This window comes from Mauremys mutica, chromosome 1 (genome assembly GCF_020497125.1).
Source record: "Mauremys mutica isolate MM-2020 ecotype Southern chromosome 1, ASM2049712v1, whole genome shotgun sequence".
In the NCBI taxonomy this organism is placed as follows: Eukaryota; Metazoa; Chordata; order Testudines; family Geoemydidae; genus Mauremys; species Mauremys mutica.
In genome coordinates, this window is record NC_059072.1 from 100,659,370 (window position 1) to 100,682,847 (window position 23,478).

Genomic DNA, 23,478 nt, shown 5'->3' on the forward strand with positions numbered 1-23,478 from the left:
AATACTGAATCAACTATAATACACTGGCAATCCCGTATCAGCAACGTCAAGACACTCTGAGCAAAGTTCTTCAAGCTTCTGGGAAGAAGCCAGCTGCTAACCGATAGGGGAGGAGTGGGGCTAGGAAGCTTCTTTTCTAACCAATTCTTCCCCAGCTGTCCAATTCCCGACTTCAAGGCTTCTTGCACCTTCCCCTGGCACATCTGTGCTAGTCACTGTCAGACACCAACTATTAAAATAAATGGAAACCTCATCCTCCTCAATATGGCAAGTCTTATGTTCTTTGATTCTGGAGCAGCTCTGCCATAGATGGTCAGTCAGTACCCATCATAAAGCCACATTTCCCAGTGTGTGCATCTGACAGTGGAAAGGGCTTAGATATTTAAATTTCAGGGGCCGAGGGGGGTATGATAAGGATTCATAAATATCTTGTCTTTGGGCAGCACTTTGTGCACTTCATTTGTCCTAAATATCAGATCCTGCTTTACAAAGAAAGGCCTCAATCCTGTACACACTTACTCATGTGAGTAACTCTCCCCACATGCAGTGGGACTGCATACTTGCAGAGAGTTTTTCAGCTGCATTTTCAGGAATGAGGCCAAAATGTCCTGCATTAGTCTCATTAGTTGTAATTATAATGATCAATTTCACATCTTGGAATGGCATTACCTGAAGTATAATTGTTTCTGCTGAAGGCCAAAAAACTGAAAGATTTTTCCACAATACCCAATTTAATTTGTGTTGTTTTCAGCTGGTAAAAGATGCATTAGCAACAAGGCACGTTAAGAATGTGTCTTATTGAGCTCATCCGCTTAGAAAGCACCAACATCTAAAACGAGCCAGACAGGCAGATCTGGTGGGCACAGCTAGAAGAATGGGAGAATCTGTAAAAGCATCAGTCAAGTCTTTCACTCATAACTTACTTCATTTATATTACCTGTCTGACATCAGCAAGTGTAACCTGGACTGGAGACTTTTGCTCTTAACTTGCAATAAAAGCTGAACTAGCAAAACTGCAGGGATTTTACACCAACCTGTCTTCCCGTATCAGGAATGTTTTAACTTATGGTTAAGTTATCTATCATGCCTGGCATGGTAATCCACATAGTATTACAGAATCAGTAGCAAAATGGTACTATGAGATCAATTTCCTCAGGTCAAGTCTACGATTAAATGGTTTCACTCGTCCGGGGTACAATTTTTTTTTTAAATGAAATAGCTTTGATGTCCAAGCCCTAGTGCAGATGCAGTCATGCCAGACAAAGAGCTTTTGCCAGCATAGTTTCTTCCACTTGCCAAATCAGTATAAGACAGAGCAGCAAAAGCACTTTTTTCTGGCATAACTATTTACACTAGGAGGGTTTTTGCCAGTCTAGCTACACCAGCTGAGTTTAAGCATAGACAAAGCCTTAATCTCAATACATCTCCATTTCCTCATCAAGCACTGCACATAGCAAGAGACACTGAAGAGTTCACAATCTAAATGGACAAGCCAGATAAAGGATGGAGAAGAAACAGCGGCACACTGAAGTGAAATGACTTGGTCTGGGTCACATGGCAGATCAGTGGCAGAGCTCATGACAGACCATGTTTCCTGAGTTCCAGACCGGTGTCAGATTCACTAGACCATGCTGCAGCTCCAATAATAATGCACGTGTAACTTTAAGTGTTTTGAAATCCTGAGATTAAAGGCACTATCATAAGTGAGATGTATTATTTGTACCCCCCTTGAAAAGATTGATATTTTGATGCGTAATTCTAAGCTTCTTTCATGGAACTTGACTTCTAGTAGACTCACTTGTTTTTCCTGTTCTGCTTGAAGTTGGTACCTAAAAATCTACTGCTTCCAACTATTTAGAGAGCTAAAAGTCTTGATTTTTCAAGGGTAATGCTTACTTCTGATCCCAATAAATGTATTTAACATTAGCCAGCATGCATACAAGACAGATCAGAGTGGATTTGGCTTTTAAAAACCCAAATGTAAATATCAAACAATGAAAAATTATGAACTAGAATGGTTGGTTGGTTTCCCTGCTCTACAATATGTTAAAGCAGTTTGTCCCAGTGGAAGGGGCACTGGATTGAGACTCAGGCAAGATCCTCATCCCTTCTCCAGCTCCTTTGTGTCAGAGCAGCCTAACGGGGTCCTAAAAGCCCTGTGTCCAGCCAGGGGAGGATTCTCCCAGCACAAACACCGCAGAAGATAGCCATCAGGCTGCCCTCCAAAAAACCCCTCACAAGGCCTAGCAGAAGCAGTGTGCCAGAGGAGGCACAGCATTCAGCACTGCAGAGACTCCAGGCAGCACTTTGGCCCACAGAAAGTTTTGACTCCAGAACTCCCTACTCCACCCGTAGAGACACATAGTACAGAATTTCACCACAGGTTTCTATTTCCGGTTCTGCCACAAGCCTATTGGGTGACCTTGGGTATGTCATTTTACCTCTCCGTGCCTCAGTTTCTCCATCTGTAGAAGGGGGGTAATGATACTTGTCTCCATTATATAGTGGTTTGAGATCCATTGATGAAAAGACTATTAATTAATTGCTATTAAAGAGCCAGATTCTGTTCTTCATACTCAAGCAAAACTACCAGTAAGGATTTCTAAAATGGTTGCTTCCTTCTTAAATGGGTATTTTTTTAGAACCAATGCCATGCAACAAGTGGCTACGTGAAGGGAGTGAACTGGAATAGTCCCTAATTAACACACACATTGTATTACACGTAGCAACGTTTCCCAGCCTCATAGAAATACACTGGGTAGAAATCATTTTGTAACAGCACAATTGGTTGAAATAATAATCTTAATTAAAAAGAGATTCTGTAGCTGGAAAGGTGGGAGGGTTAGCAAGACACCTTTAGACTGTTTTCACACCACACCCCAGTGAATGTGGAGGCATGCAAAGGGCCTGAAAGTCACAGAGAGAAGCAAGAAAAAAACTCAGTGCAGAGACTGGTGATTGGTAATGACCCAGGCTAGTTTGGACAAGCAAGAATTATTGCCTTTCCCATAGGTGCAAAATCAGACAGAAAAGGGGACTAAGGCACATTTTTCACTGTACAAAGAATTCTCACAGTAATGTGCTACCACATTGGTTATATGGCATTCTTTAGATAGTTCATTCTCAGTGACTTTCAGCCTCCTGTAGTGCATACACTTTGGGCATTACTAACTTGTTTAGACACAATGGCCTTGTGTATATTTTTGTTTTGTTACAGGTGCTGTTGCTAACGCTTGGCATCATCTGCAAAAATTCTTCCTTCTCAGTTCTGGAATGTTTGCGGAAAATGTTTAGAAAGCCCGAAATAAGTACTGAAAGACTCACCAGAAAAAACTGATGCATTCTGAATATCAAAACAGGATACAGACTGACAAATCAGAAACCTTGTTTTAATTAAGTCACGTCTGTCTTACCATTCAGCATTTCAGTCTGTTTAATATTTTGAAATCGTAGCCTAGGAAGATTTTTTTGTAATTTTTGCTAAAATGCAATTAAACTTTTGCTGTCACACCAGAAATATTAATAGCTTTTTCTGCTGGAGTGTGCAATTTTATGGCAGGACCAGTGCACTTTGATAATATTGATGGCCTGTGTGCAGACTTTATATAGTCTTAATCTATCAGTGTTATTTCCACCAAAATTAATAGCGGACAGTGCAACTTTCAGTACTTTAAAACACAGACCTCTATGGAAAAAGCCACGGTTCACTTTAATGTAGAAGGGGTCTAATAACAACTATGTTGCTGAAAGCAAATTAACAAATCACTAAAGAAGCAGCAGCAAGAACACAAAGGGACAAATTCTGCTCTCAGTTACAGTGGTATAAGTCCAGAATCAATATATTGAAGTCACTGGAGTTTTGCCATATTTACACCAGTGAAACTGAACAGAATTTGTCCCACCCTTGCAGTTTACCCATTACAGTAGATTTGGGCCCTATACATAATTTAGAAAACATTTATTCCATCCCCAAAGGTTTGACCCTATGCCCACAAAACCCAATGGGGGGTCTTTCAATTGACTTCACTAGGCAATAGTCAACACTCTAGCAAACTCAGCCCTCCCATCAATATACCCCTTTCATGACAGCCCTAAAATCCTAGGCCCCTTTTGGATGACACTGTGCATAGGAATCTGACAACAAAATAAATCAAAACCATATAGCTGCAAATTGCTGGAGAGAATGGTGTCCAACCTGTCTCCCAAACTCAGAGGGGCTGCTTTGTAGTTCCTCCAAAACAGAGACCATGGAGGGGCATTCAGGAAGGGTGGGGAGGGGACATGTAGGATAAAGATCAGCAGGCATGTTCTGCATGATTACCCCTGATCTGGCAATGAAGATTTTCTTCATACCCTGGAATATTATTTCTCTCCCCTGCAGGAATTATCTGTCAAAGGGAGTGATATATGGCAATGCTCAAAACCAGAATATGTGAATATTAACACTGATTTTGAGAGAGATTTTTGCCACTTTTCCCTCCCCCTGCCCTATCCCCCCTACCCAAAAAAACCCACTGCTCAGACGTTAGCGCCTAACTTAAATATAGTTTGAGCCTCAGCTAGAAACATACAAGTCTAATTCATTTTTCAAAGCTAACCACGCATAACCAATAATGAATGGCCCAGCTTTACCTTTTCATGCCTACAACCCCAAAGCATGCAAGTTATTATTAACTATCATACTTAATATTTGAAACATTTCCTCCACACACACACACACACACAACCCCTTAGCTCACGTAAAATTCTCCTCTCCCACATCCAGCAAGGGCTGTTTTATTATGGATTACCAGAAGGGTGTATAATCGGTTCCTGACACTACAGTATATGTGCACAACGTGCAATCTCATTTAGGTTTACTAAAATAATACAGACAGAAAATTGTCCCAGTTGCATACCAATAGAAATTGGAGTACAATAATGCAAATGGCATTTAAAGGATTTTAAATACCTAGAGCTCTTTGTTTTAAGATAAGGCATTATAGCAGAGATTATCTGAGGGATCCTATTATAAACACCTTATTAATTATACCTCTATCTTTCCATAATCCCCAAATCCCTACAAGTTAGTCATTTTAAAAGCACTAAATGCTTTCTGCCCACCTTACACAATCCAGATTTGTTGGCAAAGATGAAGTATGTGAATTACCAGCTACAAAAGAATACCATCTGTTAAGGGAATTAAAACCCTTTAAAAAAAGTAACCCTTCCTAAAAACCCCCAATTTTCATTGTTTTAGAATACATATATTTTAAGCACCAGTAACAGGACCTTTTATAAATGAATGGCAAATGCTGGTTTAAAAAAGAAAAGAACAAAGTTCTCTGCTTTGTATTGAACACAATGTGTTTGAGAAATGGATTGAAACCCAACAGAGCCTTTTATTCCTTGTATGAACTCTACAATTAAAAACGATAGTCTCCCACAGCCCAGCCAAGTAACATAAAAAAGCACGATCTTTTGATATGAAGATTACGAAGAACAGCATCTTTCAGCCCAAGACAATGATTGCCAGCCTGTGCACAGACAGGGTTCAAAGGAGAAGTGGTTCCTTTGCAGAACCAGCATGGCTGAGAAAGACTGAGCCCTTTTCTCACATCCTGGAAGAACCAGCCAAGGTGCTGCAAACACAAGCACGCTTAGCTTCAATCACATTAATATGCCATTGAAATCAGTGGGACTACTCATGGGAGGAAAATTAAGAACAGACCTAAGCATCAGCAGAATCGGGACATATGTCTGTTCTTCCATGACCACAGTCCAATCCCCTTTTGCACTACACTTTGGACACAGATACTGCCTCACAAAATATACCAGTGGATTCACAAAGCAGTGAGAAATTCTGCTCAAATATATTGTTTGCACTTTCCATTTCTCCCATTATGTGCTGCTCAGTTCCTTCATGCAAGTGTGAAAGCACAGCACCACTGATTGATGGCAGAAATTGTGAATTCTTCCTTCACTGTCTATAATGTGGCGCAAACAACATTCATACTACCCTGAAAGACACCATCTCTTTTTGCTTAAGCTAATGTAGTTTACATAACTGCACTCTCATTTCTTGCCTTGGAAGAATTTATAACACCTTTAATTTTTCTGAGCAGCTCACCTTCAAATATCTACATATCTTGAGATGGACTAGTTGAAATTTAGCTTAAAAGTCACATTGCTGAATACATTTCTTTCAGTTAGCAAAATGACAAGTCTATTCAGATGTGACAATTATTTTAAAAAGACAATAAAACCAAAACGAACACCAATATGATCTTACCAAAGAACAAACCAACATAAAATAAACACCTCATGCCTGAACAATATTTGCTTCATGAGCAGCCCTCCTAAAAAGTGTGTGGCTTGAAGGGTAGCAGATTGGGGCTGCATAGGCCCAAATTATAAATGTTGTATGGAAAAGACAAATCAACAAACCCAACTTTTTACAAAAGATTAACTAGAGCTGACAATTTCTGAATGTTAACAATATTGATAAGTTTTTGCCATCAAAATTTCAAATTTTAGTGAAAAAAGTCAACGTTTTCAATGATTTTTTTCCTTGCAAAAAACCAAAAACCTACAAACTATTTTTTCATCCAGTTCTAATCTCAGCAGAAATATCATCATGAAACTTTACTGTAAAATGTTCAATGGAAACAATGTATACATTCATTCATGAATATCCCTTTCTGGTTCTTACAAGCTAACCCTTACAGCCTCACATTTAGGACATAAGAACCGGTATACAAAAGTAACTAAGAAAAGGTAAAAGTGAACTGAGAGTCTGTTTTTATTGTCTAAGATGAGTGCAGTGCAAACAGCAAGCAAAAAGAGTTAAAGGGTAAAAGTAAGTGAGGTATTTAAAATTCTTTCCATGTTAATCTAAGGTAAGGACATTTGTTTATTTAACACAGTAGACCCTCTCTGATTCACATAGACAAGCAGTTCATTTGTATATTAGAAAGTAAGGAGGCCATTCTCAAAGCCTTCCAGCCAACTCAAGCTCTGCTTTGGGGTAGTGTGGGATTAGTACCACATTTAAGACCGGTGTAGGGGACATGCAGAGGAAATGAGTTGGAGCTATCCTGGCTGCCTGCAAAACCCCTACATCACCAGAAAGGGGCTGTATACCAGGCCTTCACGGGGTGGGCAGAATATCGCAAAGAAGGCCAACAGAGGGGGAAGACAGAGAATGAACATTGAGATGGATCCAATGGCCCAAAACCTACTGCAACTGGTGTGCCAATACCACCCCAGGGCAGCACAGCGGCTGTAGGGGAACTGTATGTGCAGAGTGAGTTATATTTATAAATCAGTAGAATCAGGGCATTTTATTAGCCATAAAGTCACTACAATCATTTTCATTAAGTTAAAACCTGTAACAAGTTTACAAAACGGAGCCCTGATCTAGAAAGCCTAGATTTGGCTTCAGTGGAAATGGGGGGGCGGGAGGGAAGGAGAGGAGAGAGAACTGAAATTGTTTGTACAGCAAGGCATACTGAGTACTCATGCTAATGACTCTACAATGGAGTCCTGACGTATTCATTAAGTCTTGGCTTTCAGATGCCAAAGTAAACAGCCAACAATAAAAAGGGTCAGAGCATATCCTCCCACGGTTATACCTACAATAAAGGGAACAGAGAATCCAGAGCACTTGCTCTCTTCAGGGGTAGGAGTGGAGGAATGGTGTAGAAGTAACTGGGCTCTGAAACCTTCCATCTGTCTGTTTTATCATCTACGACTTAGGCTGTGAGCTCTTTGTGGCAGGGAACCATTTTTATTTATTTTTTTTAAAACACACTAGATGTGTGTACGGTGCCTAGAAAATGAGGCCCTGATCTTTGACTAAATACAAATAAGAAGAAAAGGGGAATCAGCCAAACCGCTGAAATCTGAATAGCCACTATAAAGGATGAAATCCACTCCACCCAAAAACAGACAGGACAGTTGAGCTACGTGAGGAACAGACACATTCAGTGCAAATAAGAATGTGTTTTCTAATGGACTTTATCCTTGTAAATCAATGAAGTATCAAACCTAACACCCTAGAAATGTCTGTTGGCCTTGAACCCTGGGATGATGATTTGCACAAACATTTATTTAAATTATTTTTTTTTAGGGTCAGATTCAGCATCCAATGAAGTCAATAAAAAGACTCCTATTTGCTTATATGGGCTTTGGACAAGGCCCTTAAATTGAATACACACTATTATACTGTATACATAAAAAAATATTCATGCTTAAGCTAATCAAATAAGAACCCAAACAACTGCCTTAAACCATGTAAACTATCTACAGATAAAATTGTATCAAATTTAAGATACTGTGTCTCCATCCCCAACCCCATCTTTCTATTTAAATGTCTCGGGATTACCTCTGAGTTGATACATAATACATACATTTTAGCTCAAAAGACTTCTGAGAGAGGTGACTGTGATACTATTATAACGACATTCACACAAGGACGAATTAAGCATCGTCATACGCAGGGATCTGATACAGTATCTCAGGCTACATATAAAAATCAAATGAAATACTGTACTTAAGTGCAGGCTTTGGAAAAGCCAACAGGGATCCAGCTTCTTCCACTTCTCTGAACTGCTTTTAAAGTTACATGTCTCATACAAGATAAACCACTCTGTCACTGCGAAAAAGTAATGGAAACAATTTAAGCATTCAGAAAATATGCCCACCCAGCACAGACATGAAGTTGTTGACATACTGGTTACACTTAACCAAGCCTATAAATGTTTTTATACACTGCACTGTGCGTTTCTGTTTTATACATCTATTTCTTACGGAAAAAATAAAAGTTTAATGTGAATGGAATTTTTTTGTGTCTTGGAAAAAATGAGGTTTGAGCAAAACCTTGACAGGTTTAAGTCTGTAGTACAGAGCATTAATACTATGAAAGTCAGCGCGAACTTCCACAATATTTATAAGGTGTTTTGCAAATGTCTGTACTAATGAGAGCTAACATTTTTAGACCATTAATTTTTTTTTAAACTTATACAAATCTACCTTTTGGAAATAGTCATTATGGAGTAATAGATGATCTGACCATTTAATGGAAAGTAGCCATGGGTGGTACCCTGTAAGTTTGGTTTAAACATTTCCAGAAATAACAGGCAATTTTTTATTATTTTTTCTTGGGGGGAGGGGTTAAATAGGGAATGTTTTTTCCAAAAAGCCATATTCATATCCACACATATAAAAAAAAAGTGAGGGCTAATACTGAAGAGGAAGATTCTCAAAAAGGTACAAAGGACAATTAGGTGCCCAAGTCAGTGCATTCCCAGACTACAGGTGTTCTTCACACACAGGGTCAGCCTGACATGCTTACTCGCATTGAGTAATACTACATTCTTCAAGTCGTCCCACTGAAGTCAATGGAATGGCTCAAGCAGCAGTGGGCTACTCAGTGTCTGAAATCCTGGCCCCACTGCAGTCAGTCAATGGAAGTTTTGTCACTGACTCCAATAGGGACAGGATTTCACTCCATGTGATTGCATTAGAATCAGACTCTTAAAAATATCCCAAACATGCTCCCTCAATTGTTCTGACTATAAAACACCCCAAGTAGAACAAAATCTGAGTCTCTCTGCAGAGTGTCACATTCCCATCCCTTCCACTGCTAGAGATCATCATGGACCTCATCCCACTTGAAAAGCAGGGGAGAAAAGAAAGATGGAATATTGCACTACTGATCAGAACCTACCACAGAAACCAGTGGTGAGTTGGGGATTTTTATTTTTATTTTTTTTTAAAAAAAGCTCTTAAGTCAATCAGTGGTACAGTGTGGGACATATTTTGACAATCAAAGAAGGGAAGACCTAGCATTTGTTCAAGCAACAGACTAGTACCAACAGTGAAGAGTGACATTAATAACTGGGCAATTGGTGGCTCAGATACTATGGTGATGGGCAGTAGTATAAAACCCTAAGATCAAAAGATCAAACACAGACAGAGCTGCAATGAAAAGCAGCAACCTTATGGTTGGAAGGCAAAAGTCAACCAGCATATTGTGCAATGAACAACAGTAGAGGAAGGAGAAATTTTGAAGGACACGTGAATAAACCCCAAACAGTTACAAAAGTGATAGTCAATATCCATATAGAACAGTCAGGAGAGCAGACTGCTTTACTTCACAGAAAAATCCATGTAGGCCGTGGGAAATTTCACAGATTTCCCCTCAGTTTCCATCAGATCATTCCATCAGTGACTGTGGTTTCCTCCCAGAGGAACAGGTAGTGGGTTCAATCGCCCCAGAACCCACAGATGTCAGGAATCTTCCAGAAACTAGGGCCATCTGCATTTGTCTCTGCAATGCCCCACAATCCCCTGCAGCTATTCCCCAGCTATCAGTACTGCTCAGCTTCCCTGGCCAGCAGCTACCTGGGGAAGCTTCATTAAAGGGCACGTTCCACAGCAAGGAGGGATTTTGTGCCAAAGTTAGTAAAACCTTGAGTCGCTGTGTATTAACTTGGAGCAGTTTACTATTGGCTTCCAGGGGAGGAGAGACATATAGAGCAGAGAGTGAGGAGTACAATGGACCCAGTTCCCCATGAACAAGGGGACATGAACTGCATTCTTCCTGGAGACAAGAGACCAACCTACCTACCTATGGTTTGTTTGTTGTTTTAAAGCTCTTACTGTGGTTGCTTTCACACACTCATCCTAGGCAAATGATCTGTCTCATGACCTTGATTTTTAAATGTCTCATTCAAAAACTCCACAACTAAACATCATGGAATTCAATCTATTTTGACAACTTAAGGGCTGATTTGTCCCACTGGGGTTCGGGCTTGTGGTTCCAGGAAACAGAGCTATTTCAGACCTGAAACAAACTCTATTTAAACTCAAAAAAGAAAAAAAATGATATATGCTAGCCTTTGTGGAGTAACTGGAGAATCTTATTGCTGTCACCTCTATACTTCCCCAGCCTTTTCTCCCTCTTTTGCATCACATCCTAAATTTCAAAGTAATTCTAGATAAGGAATGTGTCTTTTAATATGTATTATGAGTTTGTGTGATAATGGGTTCCTTCTTCTCCCCCACTCCCAGAAAATGTTGATTTGGGGAAGATTTTGATGAAAACTAACAATTTCCATGGATCAACATTTTTGTGGGGGAAAAAAAAGGTATTTAGCTGAGAACCCAATTTTCCATTAAAAAAAGTTTCAGTGGAAAATTTTTGACTAGCCCTAATTGTGAGGTCCCTAACATACCAACTGCAGTAATAATAAAATAAAATAAATTTAATAAGTGACATGAGAGATGAACCGTATTGCAAAGAGACAGGTCACTTTACTGTTGGCTTCTCGTTGCATGAGCTCAGGCAGGCAGAGGAACTTTTGCATAAAAAGACAAACCTTGAAACAGAGAAAATGCCAAGACTTTGAAAGCTCCTAATACCGTCAGTCCCAACTCCCAACACATACACTCCAGAGCCATGCTCTTTGAGGACTCTCAACCAAAATTCATCCCTGGTGCAACTTCACTGAAACTTGCCTCATATTGATATCTCTAGTATATGATAGTTGGGTAATTACCCAATGCCCTTTTGCTTAACAAACCAAACTTGCCGGAGTTGAAAAACTCATATCACAAGTTTATATAAGAACTGTAGGCTAGTATGCACTTGTATCACAACACAGATGACATATGGTTATGTTATGGTAAGGTAAGGTAACAAATAGATGGTAAATCTTGGAACAATAGATTTTTGCACATTACACTTTCATTTCTCTACACCTGGCTTGCAATCTAATATCTATGGTCCTAGTTTAAAGTCTATGATAGTTCTATAGTACTTCACATCACAGAAATATACCACACAAAGCAGAACCAGTTCCACTCATAAAGGTGCTTTAGAGCAATGGTTTTCAAGCTATGGTCTGTGGACCCCTGGGAATCCACAGACTATGTCTAAGATTTCCAAAGGGGTCCACGCCTCTATTTGAAATTTTTAGGGGTCCACAAATGAAGGGGGGGGAAAAAGGTTGAAAGCCACTGCCTTAGCGACAGAAGGTTGGATTCCAATTGCACTTTAGCTGGTGTAAATCAGGAGTACCACCACTGATATTAATTCAGTTACAACAGTCTAAACCTGTACAAAACAGCAATCAGGTTCACATTAGCCAACCAACAGTGATTCTACAACATGACTTTCTTCTATTAAGTCTCTAAATAAAATCCTTTGCACTGCTTTGAAATCTCAACTCAAATGCAGTTTTAAAAGAAGTTAGAATATAAACAGTAATCCTCAACTGTCCCTATAAAAAGCATTTAGTACTTTTTGGAGGTATTCAAAAATTCATTCCAGAAACCATTTTCATCTCTGGCCTATGGAGTTCAGAATCTGGGTTTTAATACTATATTTTATTTGAAGCTAGGAAAAATAAATCTGTGACCATTTACCTTTGAATAAACCAACTAACTATACTGCCCACTGGATATAACCACTTTAAAAATGGCATTGGTTGTGAAGGAGGTGCTACAGTGTATTCTGAAGCCTCCCAATACATGATTGGCAGTTGGGGCCACAATTCTGCTAGGTGCTGAGCACTTCCTGTGAAGTCAGTGGGACTGGAAAGCACTGGGCAGATATTTTTTTCCTATGATACGATAAATTTGTATTACTTAAGGGGGATTGGCAGGTCTGAACCCAGACGGGCAAAGAAAGGGAATACATTCAACAGACAAATACCAAGTTTTGTGAAGCCAGCAGACGATCTGATAGGGAGGTATTCAGGAGGACCAAGTATCACCACAAAAGCCTAGATCAGCTGCATCATAATACTATCCATTCATAATGTAAATGCTTAGTGACCCCAAGAGCCTTAATGAAGGTCATTTTGATCAACTACAGTTTAGTGGCAATGTCAAAGGTGGGGCCGGGGGACGACGCTGAACGCATGCGTTTCCACTGAACTATCTTTCAGTGATTCTTTTAATAAGTATTTTTAATTTCAGCTTCCCCATCGTTTCTCAAGCTGGGGGAAAAAATAATCAGAGCACAGTCAGTGCAAGTGATATTCTTCTGCTGCCTCCCCCCCCCAGTTCTGCAGTCGCTCTGCACGTAGGACTGCCACTGGAGTCAATGAAAGGTCTGTGCCTGGAGCAGCTGCAGTGACACACTCCACACTAATGTCCTAGGGCTCGATCCTGCTTCCATTTAAATCAGTGGCAAAGCTCCCAAACGACTTAAACGGGAGCAGCGTCAGCGCCCCCCAGCACATTCCTACACTTAACAGAACGATGCATTTTTACTGAGGGTTTCCGTTTAGCGATAAATCTTAAGGGGAAAGTCAGACTGGTCTCTATGCCACCAGACGCTTCACTACACAGAGCTGAAACACTTGGGACGTGCATTAGTTTTAAGTACCCTATCACCAAATTAAATAAAATCAAGCCATTGTCGTGCAAACATTCCAGCCTCATCCAGAGCACTTTCACCGAATCAGCTGGCCTGTTAGCGGCTCCTGCGAACCTTGATGAGTTTCTCTTTCAGCTCCTGACCCAAACCTCAGCCCACTGAAATCGCTGGAAACCTTTCCGCCGACTGTCATCGACTTTGGATCCGGCCCCAAGCACGGAGCATTTCACTCCTCCACCCTGTAATCTCCAAAATATTCGATCTCAATTACTTTTTTTCTGTATTGGAGCAACTAACTGAAGTCTTAAGAATTTCAGGGCAAACACTTTCACTCAGCTATTTTAATCGCAGGAGTACAAACCCCATTTATAAGTCTACCTTGCCAGCTCTCTTTGCATTCTATAGCGTTGGTTTGGCTACTTAAGGGTCGCAGAAACACCAACACGTTACGCATAAAGGGTTCAGGGCACAAGCTATAGTCGAAAGAGGGAATCATTTCATCATTGCTCTTCATGTGCTGAGTAACAGCGGAACTTTCATTGCCAGCCCAAAATTCAAGCACCACGGCTTTCAGTTTCTCAAAAATACATGTGTTCAATAAAACACAATTTATTCCCTTGAAGGATTCCCCCCGCCCCATCCTTCAGAGATCTAGGCAGGTACCTAACCTCAAACAGTATTTAATCCCGTTGATTTCAGTAGGACAATTCGCGTGTTCAGAATTAAACACCTGCCTACATTTTAATAGAATTGGATAATAAATTATTTCTGCAGCTATTGACCAGATTCTGCAGCCCTTGCTCAGGGAAAACCCGCCAATGGATCTAACGATGTATGTCGCCCCAGTAAACCCTGCACCGAGAAAAGAAATTGGCAGATGAAAAGGCCTCCACTCAAAACAATCCGCAGAGCTCCGATGAACACAATACTAGGCCCGATCCTGCGCTCACTGAAAGACATAGTAACACTTCCCGTTAACTTCAGCCGCAGCGGGATCGGGCCGACTGACAGTCATATGCACATCATGCTATAAACTTTTGTAATCCCCTGTAGGATCTTCCCATCTGCGCGCTCCACTTTAGACTGGAGAGCGAGGATTAGACAGGGAAGCGTGTCCCACTTCACACGTGCAGCACTACACTGTTCACCTAAAACCTGGGGAGGGGGAACGGGAGGTGGCAGCCGGCCGAGGGTAGCGGGTATTTCTCAGGCTCCCCCAGTTCTGATGCGCGGTCCCGGTTGCTGGGGGGAGCCTTTCCGGAGCTCCGAAGGGAGACACGCTAGCAGGACATCTGGAGGGGGGCTCTGGAGAGGAAATCTCCAGCTCGCTCTTAGGGCAGCGGCTGGAAGGTCACTATGCGCCCTGCAGCGGGGCAGCGTCCCTCCCACCTCGGCGCTGCTGCTGCCGCCCCCTCGGAATAGGGCGCGGGGAGCAGCAGCAATTGCTGCGCCCCCGATGCGGCCCACCAGCGAGAGACGCGCTGCCAGCGCCTGCCCCAGCCCCGCTCCCTCCCAGAGCGCCCCGGGCCCCCGCACAGGTTCACCTCAGGACCCGGGATAGCAGCCTCAGAGCACACTCGGGAACAGCAACCCCCCACCCCCCCCGGATCCTCTTGGCTAGGGAGAAGCGGGAAGCGGGGACCGGGGCGCCCCCCCCCCCGGAAACAACAGTCCCGGTAGCACTACAGCCCCCGGGGCAAGGGGGAAGCAGGGACCGCGATCCCAGTCAGCAGCCCGGCCCGGGGCCCCCGGCACTTCTGCGGCAGCGCAACCCAGGGCTGCTTAACCCCCCTGTATCCACATGGCAAGGATGGATCGGAAGCGGGGGGAGCGATTTGAGAGACCGCGGGCCTGCAGCTCACCTTCCAGGGCTGAGAGGCAACGCCGGACCCGGATTTCACCGCATCCGCGCCCGGCGCTGTACACAACCCGAGTTTGATCCCCCAGACCGACCGACCAGCCACACCCCCCAGGCCTCTGTCACTCTCTCCCCAATCCCAAATAATCTCTCCACTATCACAACCAGCCTCCACCCAATAGCTCAATCCTCTAACGATGTTCCTCTTCTAATTCCCTAATAATCCCCCCTAATATCACCCCTTCTATAATCCTCTGCTAATCCCACACCAACCCCAATATCCCAATCCCCTATTAATCCCCACCTATCCCCCCCAATATCTGAATCCCCTGTAATGCCCCAGAGCCTCCCCAATATCCCAATCCCCTACTAATACCCACCTCTCCCCCCAATATCTGAATCCCCTGCTAATCCCGTCCCCACCTCTCCCCCACTAATCCCCCATCCCCACCTCTCCCCCACTATCCCAATCTCCTGCTAATGCCCCAGACCCCCCAATCCTCTACTAATCCCCCGTTCCCACATCTCCCCCAATCCTCTACTAATCCCTCTTCCCCAATATCCTAATCCCCAATCATTTCTCCCCAATATCTCAAACACCCCTTTTCTCTAATCCCCTATCAATTCCCTCCCCCCCACCCCTCCCCTCTCACAGCAGCACCACTCTCGGCCCCCTTCCCAACCTCTCAGACACAAAAAGAATAGAAACTACCGCCCATCCTGGCTGCAGGAGAGAGAGTCATTATTGCAGCCTGAATCCCGCGGTGGGGAGCGCACCGTCCGCCAGCCCGAGTGCCCCCGCATGACACAGCCGGGCGGAGCCGGCAGACCGGGAGAGCAAGTGACGGTGCCCTACCTGGATGCAACATACTTTGGAAATAGAAGATGACCAGGATAAAGGATCCGAAGCAAGTGACCAAGACCATCCTGCAAATCCTGTTCATCCTCATGACTTCCATCAGAGCCTGCTTCATGGCTTGGTCCCGGGGCTGCGGGGCAGGAGCACAGGCGATGGGGAGCCGGTTCGCTCTCCGCTCGGAGTTGGGGGTGTGGAGGGAGCCCGGAGCGCACCGAGATGCCTGGAAGCCGGCCGGCCGGCTGCCTGCCTGGCGCCTCCTCCCGCTGCTGCTCTGGCTGATGCCTGGGTAGCAGCGCACAAGGGCTACTTCATTGGGCTGGGTGATAGTCCTAGGCTGGGCGTTACCACTCTCCGCTCCAGGGCCGGGGTGGGCGGAGGAGTTGTCTGCGCAGAGGGAAGGAGAGAGCCAGAGCGTATTACCCTGCTAAGAACATGGTCGCGTCCAGCTGCTCCCTGGCACGGCTGCGGGCTTCCTCGCGGTCCCAAAGCCACTCTGATCTGCAGCAGCTCCGCCTGCTGCATAGGGTTCAGGTCAGTTTCCAGCTCCAGGACAAATTAAACATGAACCCGCTCCCCTACATTTAAAGAGGGGCTTTTTCACAATGAGGGCGGGGCAAATCAGCTTGACAGACACTTGGCAGCTTCTAGGGAGAGGTTAAAGGATCTCCAGAGAGGGAATTTGGAGGGGGAGGACGATTCCCTAGGGGAGCCTTTATCACCCCAGGGTGGAAAGAGAAGACCCCCTACATAGGGAAAGGAAGTGGTTCCCTGTCCAGAGACCCGATATTCTTGGTTGAGGGGGGAAGTGATGGGAGATTCCTATTTAGGAACGATTTGGCTTGACTTGGGAGCTGATATTGGGTAGTGCACTGGGACACACACACACTACAGTGGAAATAAAATTCCAGGATGTGGAATCCAGATGCAATGGTGATGGGCTACTGAGGGGGGAGAACATTCCAAATTCACTACTCCTCCCTGAAAGAGTCTCTTTCCTGGACTTTCAGCAGTGCAGCTCCTAAAGCCTTCAAGGGCATGAAGGGAGGTAGGGCTAAGCATTACCTTGTGTTCCGGGCCCTTCCTTTTCAGTCTTTATTTTGTTTAAAATTTCCTAGGAATGTATCAGATTATTACAAAAAATTAATTAAAAAAACACTGCAAAAAATAACTTCAGTTTTTGGGTAAATATCAGCATTAGTGGCAGACAGGGGGGCTGAAAAAAATGTAGAAAAAAGTAAGAGTACTGAAAGTAAAGCAGTTTAATGCTGTGTCTTATTTAATGACCTGTACACATATTTGTGTCTCTTCCCCTACATTGCCTTACTTTTTAAGCCAATTTACACAGACTAATTTATTAGCATAAACACATCTACCTAATGTAATGGATCTGATTTTGTTAAAGTAAGTGATATTTTCATGTACAAGGGGTCTGAAATTTGGGTAAAAAAAATAAATCAAATCATAGCTTTGGGGGGGGGGGGAAGCCTGAACATTTTTCACTAAAAATCGGTAAACTGAAAATGAAGGGCCTCACCTCTGTTGCATGCCTGCACCCTCATTGGCATTTGAAGAGGAAGGCACAAATCCTGCCCTCTGTTATACACTGTCCCACTGAAATCCATAGCACTGAAGAAGTGCAAAAGAGCAAAATGTATAACCTCTTCTGTGGAAGTGCAGCCATCGCTGGAGTAGAATGTCAGATTATGTTTCAAGCTGGACGCCCAAGAACTGTTGTACACAAAAATCGTTACTCACTTTTGGGGCTCTCTCACCAATGATAGAAAATAATTTATCTGAATGTTTGTGTTGGTGGATCAGCTATGGTTGAGGTATTCCTAATAGTTCATTTGCTCCCAATGATTATATTGTTTATTATTGCTTTATTAAGTGTTCAGTTACACAAATGAAAATAAAGTATTTTATCACCAGTGACTGAGGGCTTTTTGTGCATGTGTGTAGGGGGGGCAGTAGCTTTTTCTATTTTGTGACACAAATATAAAGGGGGTGGAAAAAACAGATTTTTCCCCCTTTTTCCATCCAAGGGAAGATGTAATGCTAAATATCCCACAAAACCAAAGTACATCCTAATCTGTAATAGATCAAAATTACAAAACATGAAGTCAGCTAGCAAAAATCTAAACCAAAGCTTTCAGGGTCCCAATTCAGCAGAGCACTTAAACAGCCGCTTTACTTTAAGCACCTGAATAGTTCCATTGATTCCAATGGGGGGCGGAGTTAAGCAGGTACTGAAGTACTTGCTGAATCAGGGGCAAAGTTCTCCAAGTTTAAGTGCTATTTAACATATTTTACAGCAACATTTCCCAGTGCCATCACCTCCCTGAAATTAGATCTGTAGGAAATAGAGATCAAAGCATTAGAAACAGATGGCTAAATTCTCAGTTATACCAGTGCAACTCTATTGAAGTAATTGGAGGTTAACACAGATTCGTGCAAGAGAGAATTCAGCCCAGCATGTTTTTCTAATTACCTTAAATGTGAAGATCCATTGCCTATGTTTAGTTGCTTGGTTGGTGTAGTTATATTGAAAATGCATTTGCACACTAGATAGCCATGCGCCAGGGCCCACCCACATATTATTTGTGTGTGTTTGTTCACATACATTATAGATTGTGTGCTCTTAAGGGATACCTCTTGAAAACATGCCAGGGCTATACCATCAGAGCAGAAGGAAGAAATTAATGTTAAGATACTACAAATGGCCTCAGCAAATAGCCAGTGTGGCTTTAAAATATACACCTATCAGTACATGAGCTGCATTATGATAGCAAGTACAGTACATTCACAGCGGGAGAATTGGACCATGGCCAGGAACGTGGTGGGAGGAGGTAGCCCAACAGAGAGACGCTCTATGCTTTCTCTCAAAATTGAAAGCAAAACATATGGGAAGAGAGAGAAAATTAATGCGGCTAGAGGCAAAGATAAATTGCTTTATGGGTCTTTAAAACCCCCATTCATTGGGTAGGGTCCAACACATGCATCTGTTGTCAGGCAGCATGACAAGAACGCCAGCTATGCTGCCAGTGCTGGGGGGGGGGGAAAAGGACAGTGCACAGGCAAAGGAGAATCACTCATACTAGAACTGTCACCACAAGGTTTCAAATGCCTTTACCTATGTGTAAATTTCAAGCCTCGTCCATAATTCCTTCTGGCAAGAAGCCTGATGTGCAATTACAGTGCAACAAGGCAGCCTATTCTCTGAGCTTTTGATGCCAGAGATCTCTTTGTGCTGGCTCTCTTACAGAAAAGCATATGGAAGGGAGAGGGAGCCATGGTCCTGAGTATGCAAATGAAACTGCACTTCCAGTTGGATTCAATTACCTGTTGTGCCTGAGTTGCATATGCCCATCTTTTTGGAAATTTATCAGATCATTAAGAAGGTTAACAAATGCAGAACAGCTAGAAGAGCTTGGACTGCACGGTAGGTGCTGAACACCCACCATTCACACAGAAATGTACAGGCACTAGAAGGGTTCAATACCTTTGAAAAATTAGACTAATGGCTTTAAGATCCTCAAGAAGATAGTAACCCAAGACCTGATCGAAAGCGAGATTCCAGAACATAAACCTCTTCAAACTACAAAAAAAAAAACAACCCACAAGATTCAGGAATAAGGACTAAAAATAAAACTACAAGTGAAAACTCCACACAGATGATAGTAAACACACAGAATAGTCTACCACAGGCAACAGCAAAGCAGCTAATACAGGCATATTCAACAAAAGCAAGGAAGGCCTATTAACACCATACAAATGTTTGATTAACAATATATTAGAATTCTTTAGTTACAGATTAAGTTACTTTGCTTAGTATTTGTCAATGTCACCTACCTTTAATGGCAGCTATCTAGGTCAATGGACTGGAAGGTCATCTTGCTTTTCTGGAGCTGCTGCAAGTATCTCTGTATTCTGTGCTGAAAATTGTTGTTTTATTTTGGGGGGCAGACAGGGTGAACTTCCTCCAGCAATACTCTTCCGTAAATCCCAACAGTCATCCTTCTGCTTCCCTAATGTATGCTTCCCTAATTCAGCAATCATACATTAGGGAAGCCACATGTCATTTTTTCCATTGACAAAAGTAAATCAATGTTCTAGTCCAAGCCAGTCACTGATCTCCCCCAAATGCCCTATAAGGGCAATAATGAACACAGTGTAAGATGAAAATGGATGTGCATAGAGGTGTATTTTAATGGGTAATGCACTTTCCAGGGAAACCTTCCATACCCCTTCCCAGTCCCTTGATCCCTTTCCATGCCCTTTCTTTATGCCACCCAGTTCCCTGCACTCCCTTCATCCTGCATCCACACCCCATTAGTCTCCTGCCTACCCCAGAGACGCCCCTCATTCCAAAATTAGTAATCATGACTCCATTGTATTGCCCCATTATACACACTCAGCTCTTCACCTTCCCAGTCCTCTGCTTCCCTCTCAGATTCCTGTTCTGTCCCCTACTCACCCCAACCCATGACACCTGCCCCACATTTCTCACTCGGTGCAGCAGATGCAGATTACTGCCTGGAATCTACGACAAGCCAATTATCAGCCCTACTCTGTAAATATGAGAAAACACCTCTTTACTGGGCCTGATCCCATTTCCACAGATGTCAGCTAGAGTTTTTCCATCGACTTCGGTGGCAGTTGGAGGGGGCCCCCTATATCTTTGAATTGAATTCCCCACTAACAATCCATCTATATGAAATCCACTACGCCAACAACATTATGCACATCTGGAGATTGTAAACTGGTTCCTTTTGGAGATATGACGATCCCAAAATGCTAGGAACACTTTCAAAAGCTGAATAGATAGGCACATTTTTGAAACACCTTAACATTTGTATAACCTCTTTAAATACTGATCCTGCCAGGGACTCCACATGGGGCGCAGGGATCCATCACAGGATTAGGGCCTTGCTGATCTGTTACACACACACACAGTTCTATCCTGGGATGAGATGTGACAGGTAAGGTTTCCAGATGATGTTTCTTTTGGGAGAAGTTGGAAGGGTTGGAATTCAAGCTTCTTACAGGAAGCTCAACCTCAAAATTTGGAGCATAGTCCATACTGCACCTAATCTATGGCCTAGGCTTGGTCTGCATGGAAGAGTTACGTTGACATAGTTCCATCGGTCAGGGATGTGAAAAAGCACAACCTTGACTAATATAGCTATGCCAGACTGCCCCACACATCTCAGTGTAGATGCAGTTATGTCAATGGAAGAGAGCTTTTGTTAACATGGGTAAATTTGGTTCAGGGAGCTAGTGTTCCTAGATGGACAGAAAAATGCTTTCTGTTGGTATAGGCAGCATCTACACTATAGGGCTATGCCAGCACAGCTATGCGGGTATAGTCTTCTAGCGTAAACATATCCTTACTCTACACTAGAAGAGTATCTATACTAGTACACCCCCTAGGGTAGATGTAGTCATACTGCCAAAAATTGCTTTTGCTGCTATAGCTTATAGCTATTCTGCAAGCAAAATAAGAGATACCAGCAAAAGTTTTTTTGTTTTGTTTTGTTTTTTGCTGGTAGCACTGCAACTACTGTAGGGCTTTTGCTGATGTCACAATATTATGGGAGGGAGGAAACACACACATACTCACTGACATAGCTATGCCAGCAAGAGTTGCTAGTGTAGACCTGGCCTATTTTAAGAGTGGCAGAAGGTTTGGTTTTCAAACAAATAAGATATACGTGGCAAGAATTGTGTTCATATGGTTTAAACAGGCTCCTTTGTGGGAGAAGGAAAAACAAAATAAATTACAAGAATAAAGTACTAACACTAGAAAACCCAAAGCTGAACACCTGCAAGATTTTTAAACTGTTACTTGCATGTTTATTAGTTTCAGGAGGAGGAGGAGATGGGCACTGCAGTATTTTTAAACTGGCTTTGGTTGAGTTGTAGATTGCAAGGATACTTTAAAGCAGTGGTTCTCAACATGGGTCTGGAGCCCACTCAGGGGCCTCCAAGCAGGGCCAGCATTAGACTCTCTGGGGCCAAGGGCAGAAAGCTAAAGCCCCACCACATGGGTCTGAAGCCTGAGCAATGTAGCTTCATGGAGGTCCCTGTGGCATGGGGCCCCAGGCAATTGCCCTGCTTGCTACCTCCTAATGCCGGCCCTGGCTTTTATATGCAGAAAATCAGTTATTGTGGCACAGGTGGGCTGTGGAGTTTTTAATAGCATGGGCGGGGGCGCTCAGAAAGAAAAAGGTTCAGAACCCTCTGCTTTAAAGGAAGCATGACTGACTATTGGCAACATAAACTTAAAAAAAAAAAAAGCCAAGTGTGTCTAAAACTTTTTTAAAAAAATTGATCAAAATGTCAAATAGCCTGATTTTTCACACCCATAACTCTTCTCACTGTAGTCAATGGAAACAGGAATTGCCACCAGTGGTCCATCTAGTCTAGTATCCTGTATCTGACAGTGATCGGTACCAGCTGCTTCAGAAGAAGGATCAAGAAACCCTGCAAGAGGCAGTTATGGGATAGCCTGCTATCTTCACTACCCCATTGTACTGCAGGACAGAAGCCAAAAGTAGCTGCAGGTGGAAAGCACCTCTGAAAACCACGTCCAAGGTAAGTTTTGAAATGTCCAGACACCATAGCTAATGCCAGAGCAGCCAATACAAATTCCTGGGGCAGGGCAGAAACTAAAATATCTGCCAAGCTCTGTCACAGTTCAGTTGTCTCTTACTTCATGTGCTGTGCTTTTGCCATTTTTCCATTGCCAATCCAGGACACCTTTTATAAAGTGAAATTGTTGGAGAAGAGTTTAACCAATGAGCATCTTTGCTGAAGGGGCCAAACCAGTGCTCTGCAAGTTTTTCTGACCATGCCAGCTCCATTGTGCATTAAAATTAGTTGCATTCATACTCTTATAAAAGTACTTTTAAATAAGTAACTCTCTTCCTGGTGATATTATTGTACCCTCAACTGAACTTAAGTTTCAGGTCTGATTCTCCTTATTCCACTAGCCATGGGCTGTTGCCATCTCCTGACTCTGAATGCACATTCCATACTAAGGATGAATTACATCGGACGGCTCATCCTAATTTTACTCTCACTCAGCAGGGTTTTCTCAGGCTTCATCAGTAGTGTTCTTTAGTCACTAAAGCAATATGCACCAGCCAGGAAGACAGGATGCCAATATCAATTGACTAGCAGGAGCAGCTCACCACCAGAGCAGTGCAAAGCTCATTCCCATTACCAGAGCTAAACATGTTCATTCTTACATGCCCAGATGAACAGAAGAACAAGTGCGATCATCCAAGAATCAAAGTCAGATTTGTCTTCAAGAGTAATGAATTATATTTCACCCTTGGTTTATTCCCATTCCATCTGAATCTTGATATGTTTACTAATTTTTTAAAAATA

General features: G+C 42.8%; 1 protein-coding gene across 11 annotated transcripts in view; it reads right to left on the bottom strand.

Moving 5' to 3' along the window:
• The window catches only part of CHST11 (carbohydrate sulfotransferase 11), a 290,174-nt gene that overhangs the window by 248,235 nt on the left and 18,461 nt on the right, over positions 1 to 23,478 (bottom strand). For 2 of the 11 annotated variants that reach the window (XM_044987540.1, XM_044987578.1), the window contains exon 2: positions 3,325 to 3,343. The exons of 4 other annotated variants lie outside the window; for them this stretch is intronic. In XM_044987540.1, the coding sequence (XP_044843475.1) occupies positions 3,325 to 3,343 (19 nt within the window). Of the gene's footprint in view, positions 1 to 3,324; positions 3,344 to 16,083; positions 16,405 to 17,620; positions 17,801 to 19,935; positions 20,106 to 23,478 lie in introns of those variants that run through there. 5 more of the 11 variants (XM_044987615.1, XM_044987606.1, XM_044987574.1 and 2 more) reach the window with 5 other exon arrangements.